The sequence below is a fragment of the Phallusia mammillata genome, chromosome 2, assembly GCF_965637545.1.
Source record: "Phallusia mammillata chromosome 2, kaPhaMamm4.hap1.1, whole genome shotgun sequence".
Lineage (NCBI taxonomy): Eukaryota > Metazoa > Chordata > Ascidiacea > Phlebobranchia > Ascidiidae > Phallusia > Phallusia mammillata.
The window spans coordinates 10,002,687-10,013,339 of record NC_137253.1 but is presented as its reverse complement, the minus strand read 5'-3'; the positions used below and the strand labels follow the sequence as shown (position 1 = coordinate 10,013,339).

At 38.2% G+C, this 10,653-nt stretch overlaps 1 protein-coding gene and 1 non-coding gene across 5 annotated transcripts in view; one reads left to right on the top strand and one right to left on the bottom strand.

The window, feature by feature from the left end:
* The first annotated feature begins 54 nt into the window (after positions 1-54).
* LOC145213402 (uncharacterized) overlaps positions 55-10,653 on the top strand; it is a 32,214-nt gene continuing 21,615 nt past the window's right edge. For 2 of the 4 annotated variants that reach the window (XM_080081655.1, XM_080081653.1), the window contains exons 1-3: positions 70-159; positions 276-376; positions 9,690-10,166. In XM_080081655.1, the coding sequence (XP_079937781.1) occupies positions 10,043-10,166 (124 nt within the window). In that variant the 5' untranslated portion in view covers positions 70-159; positions 276-376; positions 9,690-10,042. Of the gene's footprint in view, positions 160-275; positions 377-8,252; positions 8,391-9,689; positions 10,167-10,653 lie in introns of those variants that run through there. The other 2 variants (XM_080081656.1, XM_080081654.1) reach the window with 2 other exon arrangements.
* Positions 1,770-1,841, bottom strand: Trnad-guc (transfer RNA aspartic acid (anticodon GUC)). The gene has a single exon. It is a non-coding gene; the product is annotated as a tRNA-Asp (tRNA).

Here is a 10,653-nt window from a genome sequence, read left to right as displayed (position 1 = left end):
ATGTACTACTTTTTGCACACAACTGCGGTAAGTTGGTGTTCCGTTAACCCAATATTTTCTTTGCATTTTATCGTTTATCTTTTGTCTATACAGCAAAAATGACACAAACCAAAGAGTAACGCCAATTTGGACAGAGCATTGGACATGGATTTTGCTAATGTAAGTAAAATGCTAGACCTACACCTATTTTATCGTTATCCTATATTTGCACAGTTGTGGTGGTGATAACTAGTCTTATTCTGGACATAATGTATAGCGACCGTTTTCTTCCTTAGATTCCGCAACAAGATTTCAATACACAGTACTAATGTGGAGTGCTTGTTTTTGGGAACCAAAGCCGAAGTTTGTATCCCTGGCGGATGTTCGGAACTTATAGGTAAGGAAAATACTAACTACCTTTTTTAAGTTTCGGCGAAAGATGCAAATACTTGGGAATCGCCTGATGCGTTTTGTTTTGAGTAATGTCTGCGGTTTTGTCTGTACAAGCAGTGAAACGTACAGAAGTACAAGAAATCCAACGTTAAACCAAACGGTTTTCGTAAAACTTATAGCCTACCAACAAAACGCAATAAAGTTTGACGCATAATCAGTGTTTCCAAATTCTCCGCGCCATCAGTACGATTTCCCTAAACTGCCAGTTTGCCTATAGGTTTCCTGCCTGGGTTTTGGTCGTTCATGTTAGACTATTGGTTTGTTTGAAACGAACGTGAATGACACACAAATTCGTGCGTAATGTTTGTATGTGGTTATACAGACTTGTGGCAAGGCATGACATGGGTTGACAAAAAATACGAAAAAAGACTGAAAAATCGACCTATGTTAAAAGACATTGAGAATATAGGGCTTCCCGTTTTCTTGTGTTTAGCTGGTAAAGTGCTAAAATGCGTATTATGCGGTTAGTTTTCATTAAGTTTTCAGGCTACATTTACATTGAAGAGATACAACCATATTGGCGTATCTTAGCACACTTTGGGAAGTCTTGTACTTTTTTGTTTCAACAACAGAAGCTTGATATAGATATCGAGTTTTGGAAATTGGGACATTTTTGCGAAAAAACGTTTGTGTTTGATAGCAACAAGTGTTTACATCACTATCCAGTAACGTGTATAAACACCAGCTGCTATAGGTTAGGCTACATTGTCTTTAGCTGTTGGTGTTTTAGTCAGCATAAAAGTTTCTTTGTTTAGTTTTGCTGTGTTTGAACCGTGTTCGTGACTGTAAACCTGCCTTGCTAAATGCGTTTAGTTTTTTCCATCTAGGTTTACGCAAGCCCTTTTTACGGTTCAAAAACTCTGGGTTTTGGTTTGGGGCTGTTTAGGGTATTTCTTTCAGGCCTTTTTGGTTTAGTTTCAGTTGTCACGGTTTTAGCCAGCTTTTGGTGTGTTAAAATTAAGCTTAGGGGGATTACTGTGTCAAAGAAGTACGGGAAAACAGTAGTCGGTGTGTTCGGTAAATTTTGTTTTCGTACGATAGAAAAAAGACACGTGCAATATTTAATGCCACAAATGTTCCCCTGACTAGTCTTTGTGCAAGTTTGAGATCAACGTTTTCCAATTTTGAATTATGTTGACTTTTTAAAAAGGTTATTGTGTGGTAAATCGTTTTGCCGTTCCACCTGTCACTTTGAAGCATTAGCAGAAAACCCATGCGAGCATAAAAACTCAAATTAAAACAAATTTCGCCTCTTTGGAAATACAAGTTTCGAACCAGATGTGATTAGTAATGTAACTTCGGCGTTTACGGGAAAAACTGCAAACGAAAAAAGTGAGCTCCCCGTCGGGGAATCGAACCCCGGTCTCCCGCGTGACAGGCGGGGATACTTACCACTATACTAACGAGGACACGATAACCACGCCTCGAAATATCGGATATGAAGGACAAACAGTTATGCGGAAGCCCAAAAAACGGTTTAAATAACCTGTCTGATGCTATTTTAGAATAAACTTGTGGATACAATGTTTTGTAATTGGTTGCCTTTATTTGTGGTTTCTTCTGTTTGAAAACCTGGCCAAATTAATATTATTGTTTAACATTCAACCTAATTGCGCATTGTAACCGCATGCTGTTAAGTTTTTGTTCTAGCTGTACCCACTGTAAACCAATTAGTTTAGACACAAACAGTTTGCAGTCACCCCGATGTCAAAAATAGTCTGGGTCACTTTAAATAGATTAACTGCACGGGGGTGGAATAATAGGCCACTTGGCCATGTGTTTGGTGCCACATCTTTTTGCACAATCGCCTGAGCGATCTATGATCATATCAGATAACCCAGGAACTGTGTGCCGGATTGCCAGTCAATACCCCCTACTGTCACCCATGTCTGTACACTGTTTACTGATGATTTATACTTGTCTTTTGCTGCGATTTGAGGAACACAGATTTTTTGCTGCTGTTTTGCCAAGGCCTTCTTTTTTGAAACCATTTAAAACAGAGGTTAGCTGTAGGCTCCCATATGAAGTAAATCTGTTTGCTTTTGTGAACACTTTTTTTGAAAAAAGTCGAAAACCGTAAAATTTTGGCAACGATTGAAAAAGCGTCCTTACTTTTTGAAGGAGTCTAACAGAAAAAACATTAACATGATGTGTGTCGGCGGGTAAACACAGTCAGAGTTTAGACGCCACGGTAATCGCCCGAACGTTTATTTGATCGCCAAGTTTGCCCGAAATAATGGCTTTTCGGTTTCCCATTTGAGTCACAGCAAAACGCCAGTGGTTGTTTTAGGTGTGAAGTGACCAACCGATAACTAAAATCACCAATAGCGTCAGAAAAACACAGAAAATAAATGTTGATATGTTCGCTTTTATGTGTGAAAAAACTTGTCCAAAATAAATTTTTATTTGTGAAAATACTTGTTCATGAAAATCGTTTATTTAATGCAGAACCTAAAAGCTTGCTCATAAATCCAGAAACAAACCTTTTGAGGCAGTTATACGGACTGCACAACGTCAGAAAAATAACGTATCCAACACTAATGCACCGCATTGTAATTAAATGTTGCATTCCAAAATTCCCCTCGACATTTTAGTGGTTTGTTACAAAACATTGCAGCGATAACAGCAAGAATTACAGACCCAAAATAAATCACATCTACCCGGAAGAAAAAGCTGCAACGTCCTTTGCAGCGCGGCAATCGTTATTCTAGCGTTATTTTCAGAGCGTTACGCTGCCTTAGAAAAGAAAGGTGCCCTGTTCAGGTCGCCAATGGTTAAGCATTGTCCCAGTCTGAAATAGGAACCTTGTACTACGGTGAACAATAACGTGAAGTTGCCTGCTGAGCTAACGTCGAGGAAAAAAGGTTCGTTCGATGCTGAACAAGCGCTCGTTGCCTGTCATTCAGCTTCAGGCGTGTGTTTACGATCTTGTGCCGCTCTGGCGGGAACCCACTCAACCGTTGTAAGGAGATGATCCTTTGCCTTCACTCGGCCCGTATCTTGTTTCGTGCTGTTGTTGAATGGTCTGTTGGTCAAAAAGACGCAGAGAAATTTTGCACATTTTAGCTGGACAGTGTTGTTAGTTTTCTACATTTGTATTTTGTGTCGAATTTGCAAGAATTTATTGTAGTTGAGGTCATCAATGTGATTGCAAAATAAGGGTCTACTTTCCTATAGTTTTTTTGCCTATTTAGTTTAGAACTATAGTGCAGGACTGTACAACTTAGCATCACAATGAAGGTATTGAGAACTGCTATTTTTTGACAAATTTAATTCAAGGACGTTGTTAAAATAGATTAACAAAAGACAAGCTTAAATCAATGCCTAAAATACGTAATTCATATCAGTTGAAAGTGTCAAAACTGCAGGAAGATTAGGTTTGTTGAATGTGTACCTAAATCTAAGCGCTTTTATCGCCTAGTAAGAACCGATAACCAAGCAAGTTAGCTCTTCCTATGTCTTTCCTTACTACGCAAACACGATGTCGGTATAAGAGCATCAGCCAATATTGACATACGTGATTAAAAGTCCGTAAAAACCAACAGCCTTCAAGCTCTTGAGTCTTACTTACTAAACCCAGCATATATTAACGCACCGCCCGTAAACAGCAGGCACGATCATGTACCTTGATTTCCAAGACATGTAATACTACCGATAACTAGATCTGTCGTCCGTTGCTTGTCAAATAAGATATTGTGTGTAGTGTAATACGCACGACTTCCTCTATAGGAAATGGTAAACTGACTTTGTGACTGAAATTGGAAGAAACAAATAGCTTTGTGTATGTATATTGATCTTAGCTACTTACAGAGTTTTGATTTGATTGGCACATCTATGTAAACCTACATCAGGTTGTATTACCAGTTATGTCTTGTGATGCAAACCTAGACAAAGATAACTTTTAATTCTAATTAAAAATAACAGTAAAGAACAGGCAATCTAATTTGGTCCACCGCACTGAAGCCGAGCGTAAATTCGATGCCACCACCCGATAACACTAACTTTCTTCTATCTAGCTCTTTCTCCTTGTCAGTAAAAACTGTTGATGTGTATCGAGCTGCTAGTCTGCGTTCATATAAACAGAACTGCGTTAAACAGCAAGGCAAATCGTATGCCGGCATCAGGGAGCAAGAACTAGATGCGTTTACTTGTTTTCAGGTCCTCGCCTTATCTGTACATTAAGCTGAGCTTTGTTTGTTGAGTTGAGCACTTATCTGTGGGTTTTTAATGCAAGCAGTTACAACAGTAGATCGTTGTCACGAACCAATTGTTATTAGAAGTAAGTTTAAGTTAAGTTCAGTCTTGACACTCACTGGAGTTCTGAAACTAAGCAAGTATTTGAGTAAGTGTTTGTTTTTGTTAATTAGTGGTTTAAAACACATTAAAAAGTTCAGGTCGGTAGCCTACAAAGTTAAACAAGGCAAGATATGCCTAAGTCGTTTTTGTCATTAGAAAACATTTAAAAAATGGAAGGTGGTGTAGCGCATTCACACCACGTACAAACAGTACTCAACAATTTTTAACTTGTAATGAAATATCTGAAGAAACCAGAGAACTTTGTGTAAGTTCATGGACTTAAACACAAACAACAGACACGCTTGGCGATGGGCTTGTTATCCGTCAGTTGTATCGTCATGCCTTGACAAGGAGTTCGTTTAGCACGAAGTTGCAAAGTAGCCGAACACAACAAATTCAAATGTTCTTTGAACTCTCCCAACTTTAACTCAACTTGTGTACGTTTGTTGTTATGCTGTTGCCTTTTAGTGGTCAAGTCAATTGGTTGGGTGGCATAAAAAAGCGTGCTTGCTTCCTAATGAGCCACCTTTTCAACAACACTGGTTTCGTAAACAGAATGTTTTACGAATTTTTACTTTCTAAACTCGTGAAGGGCAATGCAATAATTTCCCCTAAATCCGCGGCATTGTTTACTTCTAAGTAAATTAAAGAACAGAGCCCTAAGAATACCCAACCAAAAAGCCCTACAAGTTTTTGTAACATCAAAGTTTCTAAATTTGTCTTTACAGTATATATTTATGCTGAAATTGATTGAACTATTGGTTCATGACATATCATAGAATCCAATAGCTAAAAAAGTATTTTAATGTATTAAAGGCTTTGAGCATAAAGAAGATAGGTTACTACATACCGCATTTTAAAGCACAAGCCAAGAAAGTATGAGTCTCACCGATAACCTTAAATGATTTTTACGTGGGAAGGCGCAACAAAAATTCCTGTGCAGCTCCTACAGCTTCATTAACTTTTATACCGACTTCAGTAGCTTATGGCATAGTTAGGTGATGACTGACCACTTGTAACTTACACGCCTTTGATTCAACACCACTGAAGCAGAACGTCGTGCGACCGGCCTTACAGCGCGGTTAGCTGAATACCAGCCCAAAAGTTTTGTTGTTACTGTATACAGGGTAAGTAGTGACTAACTGTTTTTAGTGGAAAGTGAGTCAAAGAAAAAGTTTTGCGTGGTCGGACAGATTTAGATTACGTAATTGTTGGAAAGTTGCCGATATTTGTGCTCTTTTTAACAGAAAGATAGCGTGTAGCGTTTTCGTCAAACCTTTTTTGGAAACAGCTACTCCCAGTCCCAAGTTAATATAAACCAAGATACTATGTTTCAAATGATTGTGTATGTAACTGGTAACGAGTTGTAGTCTAATAATTTACAAACACTGAATATTCGTGAAGTTGTCAGACAAAGGGTGTAAATTTTTTTCGATTTCTTTTTATACCAAGCTCACTTCAACATACCCTGGTATGCTGTGTCTAAATTATTTTAAACCTAATGAACCGCACTTTTCATTTGCTTGTGTCAACAAACTTTTATTGTTCATAATGCGGTACACCACAGTAGTTTACGAAGCCAAGAAAATTCAAGTCGAACACTAACATCTATTTTCTCCTTTTTTACCCTCCCCATTCGCAAGTATTTTAAAAAATCGCAGAGCTGTTAAAATGCCTTCAAGAATTTTTATAAATCGCAGAGCTGTGAAAATGCCTGCAAGTACAGCAATTTCATTTTTAACCTGGAACCAATTCTTCCATGGGATTAGGCTATAGCTCGGCAGATTGACATCTGAATCGACCAAGCCAAGTTGTCTGATTTAACAATCTTGTCCTCTGCGGGTTTATCGTTTTATAGTGCGAAATCTAAGGTCAAAAACACTGCCTTGAAAGTGCCTATGACCATAAAACCACACACAATTTGCGTTGGCCTGTAAATAAGGTTATTAATTCATTAACCAATTGTTGTGAGAAAAAAATTCTGGTCGTCAATAAATTACTTGTTTATTGATTAATGTTGATCTTGTCCGATTTTGTATTTCTCAATACTGTTATACTTTGTGTATTTGACTGTGTGAGTTTGGTTTGAATGCGTCATGTTACGGTGACATATAGGCGTAATACGATACGCCCTCGCCAAACTTGTTTAACTGTATCTATTATAACAAACCAGCACATTCTGTTTGATGGCCAGAATCGAATCAAGTCCCATCAATGATTTTAGTATTGAGTATTGATTTTATGTTCAACGCATGAAATTGAGTGCACGCAGATGACAGTATTACCGATATACGTAGGTATGCTGAATTAAGTTATATTGGAAAAATGTATCTTGCCATTTTCGATTTGGAATGAAACAGTCAAAATGTATCAGACACGGTGGACATAAAATTACTGCGTCCATAATTGGATAGAATAGACTCATCTTAAAGCCTAGATAGTTATGTTGCATTCATCTTTACTGCCATGCAGATAAGAAAGCGTTTCTGGCTTGGTATTTTTGAAATGCCAGAGGCAATTATTGACTTATCGCTTCATACTTGCCAATAATACCATAAAAAAATCTTCGGTCCGTGATGAAGCAAACAAATTACGCATAGCGGTTAAAGTTTCTCCCTTTTTGCTCTTGCGTAACAAAGTACTAAAATCGGAAATGTTAAGTTGTATATTGTACAGGTATTTTTTTCTTACCAAGTAACATTTTTGATCGAGTATATTTTGAAAGATTGTTTTACCGTAGAGTTTGGAAAAAAATACGTCCGAGAACATTTTTTGCGTGTGACCTTTTACCAAAATGAATTGAAAAAAAAAAAGATTTGAAACACCGACGTAGCCTACAATCTCAATTCGAGTAGACATTTCATGTTATTGAAAACGTCAAGTGAGTTAAAAACTTTAAACTTTACCAGACATATACGAGCAAGTAAAAGGTTACTGTGTTTAATTTTGGCCGATCCCTTTGGACCTGTTTACAAATTCAAAGTTACCACCAGAGCTGAAAGTTTATTCCACAGACTCGGATCAAAGTACACAAAAGACATGTCCAAGTGGCAGGACCACAATAAACAACACAAGTTCTTCGCGTTGTGAGAAAAGCATTGTGTTGATCACAAGGTGTATGAGCAATCCACCTGCAATTAAACACAACCTCTCAAAGACATCGTCATTGTAACAATGCATCAAGGCCTGAGGGCATCACTTCTCGGCCAGTCCTTGATAGCGAACCGGTGTTTCTACGTCATTTTTCGCTGATGAGCGTTCAATAAGTTGGTAGATTGCTTGTTCAGGAAAGTTCCTTCCACAGGTTTAAATAAAGCGCAACCATAGTTTAAAAAATGAGAATTTTTTTGAGTGAAGACGAGGGTTTGTTAAGGTTTCAGGAAATCAGTCAAAGTCAATGTTTTTTTGTTTAAAATAATGTATTAACGTTGACAGAGGAGAAACAGAAAGCTTCAAAAGTAAGGTGTCTGCGGTTAAAGAACATTAAAAGTGATACTTTTTATTTGTTTCATTTCTGAGGCATCAATTAAGTTAGTTTTCTGAAAAAAGTTCATAGTTTATGCTGTAAAAGTAAACGGCCACCACTGAAAAAAACAGCTTTATGTTTACGTGAGCTTCAATTGTATGAAAGAGAAAGATCGAAAGTACAAGAAATTACAGAGGTATTTATATTGGCGTATCAAAGCGACCCCTTGAGATTCATATTTGATTTGCCGGCATTTTAGGTCACTTCGCCGGCAACGTCAGTGAATAGATTGTAAACTTACGATTCATTGAGTTAACGAGTAACGATTTTATTGTTCGTTTCGTCGTTTCTCAACACAATAGCCCTTCTTAGATATTTTTTACAGTATCATAGTTTGGTTTTTGTATAGGAAAATGCTTGTATTTCGCTAGACTAATATATTTGTGTGAAGTTAACTTTAGTGGACATATTTGTATGTATACAAGGCAAAACAAAAGTGCAGAATTGTTTAGATTGCCATAAATAAAGTTGAATGTTTGGTAACCTGAACCTCTTTGGGTTCAATCCAAAGTACTTGTGTTGTGTTATGGCCTGTGTCTATCAGCTAACCGATTAGCTAGATTTTGTGCCGTGCCTAGTTTTACAGACAGAAGTCATTTTTTATCAAGAAGTCGTTTAAGTTGACGCTTAGAAAGAAACATTCTTTTCAGCTGGGGCTAAGTGACACTGATCGTTTTCAGGACGTAGTCTGTTGCGGTGGTTCGCGCTGTGGGGTGAAAGTAGCATTGAACCTTCACGTTTTGTCTAATCATTCGTTAAACGCCGTTGCACATGAAAGACCCGTCGGTCGCTTCTCCTAAAACTTGTTTTTCGCATTCGTTTACCAAGCGAAGAACCCTGTGGTTGCCTTGTTCGCAAAACCATGTATTTCGTACCTAAGAAGGTGTTATCCCCCATAAGGCCTTGTCAGAGCATAAGATGAAACATTTTCGTACAAAACACTAAGTATAAATTTGTCGAGGTCACGTTTCGTGTAAAAAAGGTCAAAGCAGTCTTCAAGTTTGCATAGTAGACTACATTACAAACAATAGATGTGTTCTTTAATTATTCTCGGTCATAAACGTAATTAATTTTAAGGGTGTCGGTTATAATTCGGCAACTAAAATTTCATTTTGTGAGAACTGTGTAACGTAAAATTCCAAAACTGAGGAGTGGTTTTTGTTGTGTTCCACCTATACTAGGAACTTATCACAGCAAGGCGTCCGCGAGGCGGCTGATTTTCCAAGAACATCCTTCCGTGTAACTAATGACGTGCAGTTAGCATGGATAACGAAAAGCATTTGGCCTCTTTTACTTCCACTTTTGCCTGCCAAACCTGTAAACCCTTTAATCCCATGCAGCACCCTAAAGCGCTTTCATGTTGCCCCCGTTTTAGTGGGGCCACTACAAGAAGCTGTTCTTACCCAAACGCCGTTTAATCCATCTTGCTTTTCAGGTACAAGACTAAGTTGCGCCTTGTTTCTAGTCCGAGCAGTGTGCTGACGGTTTACACAGATTATCTGCACTGTGCCCAGCACGAATTCCGCCGCAAACGAGCCTGCACCGTGGCCATTGAAATAGGATTATCCAGGCCAAGCCCGCGACTGCGCTTCTGTTCCGAGGCTATAAGACCTGCGCCATAACAACACACAAAGTCGCAGAGAACTAGCTTTGACGTCACGCTAATCGGATCACGTGCACAGTTCTCTGCGAAACATTGCAAGCTGCGATTTCATGAACTTTCATTTCGCCATGTTGGACAACTGAAATACTTCCAGTAAAAGTTGGTTTTTTGGATATACATCAGCGATGGAGCGTTTGAACGGAAAGAAATACGGAACTATCAAGATCATTTTAATGCTTTTTGCAGTTGCTATTGTGAGGGGCATTATTCCGGAAGACAAAAAGCCGGAAAGAGTGTATGGTGTCAATGGTAAGTTTGAATTCGCGATGTTTAGGATTGTATGTTTAGTTATCAAGCTTCCATTGTCCTATTATATATGGGCCATTAAGAGCGCTGACAGCCACTCACTGAACAAAACACTTCAGTGCGAGATTACTGCGATGTTCAACTAACAAATGTCAGTTATAAGGCACTAAAGCCTTCATGAATTTTTAATCGAAAATCATTCCAGTGACCTTTTGCAGTTCCATTTTTCCTATAGGTTTAAATACGGTATTAATATACACGACACAGAAGTATTGTCACTAAGGTAGGCTATAGGAACATTATTATTGTGCAATACGCAAAACACTGTTGGTCTGGCGATAAGAAAAACAAATTTCCTGTGTTCATTCTGTAATTCACAAAACCTGTGGCCGCCAAAACCGTTCCTTTCCGCATTTGAAACCACATTTAATGAACCTTAATTCGCGCAATCGTATTCTTATTAATCTAATCGGCCGACACCATTTCACTA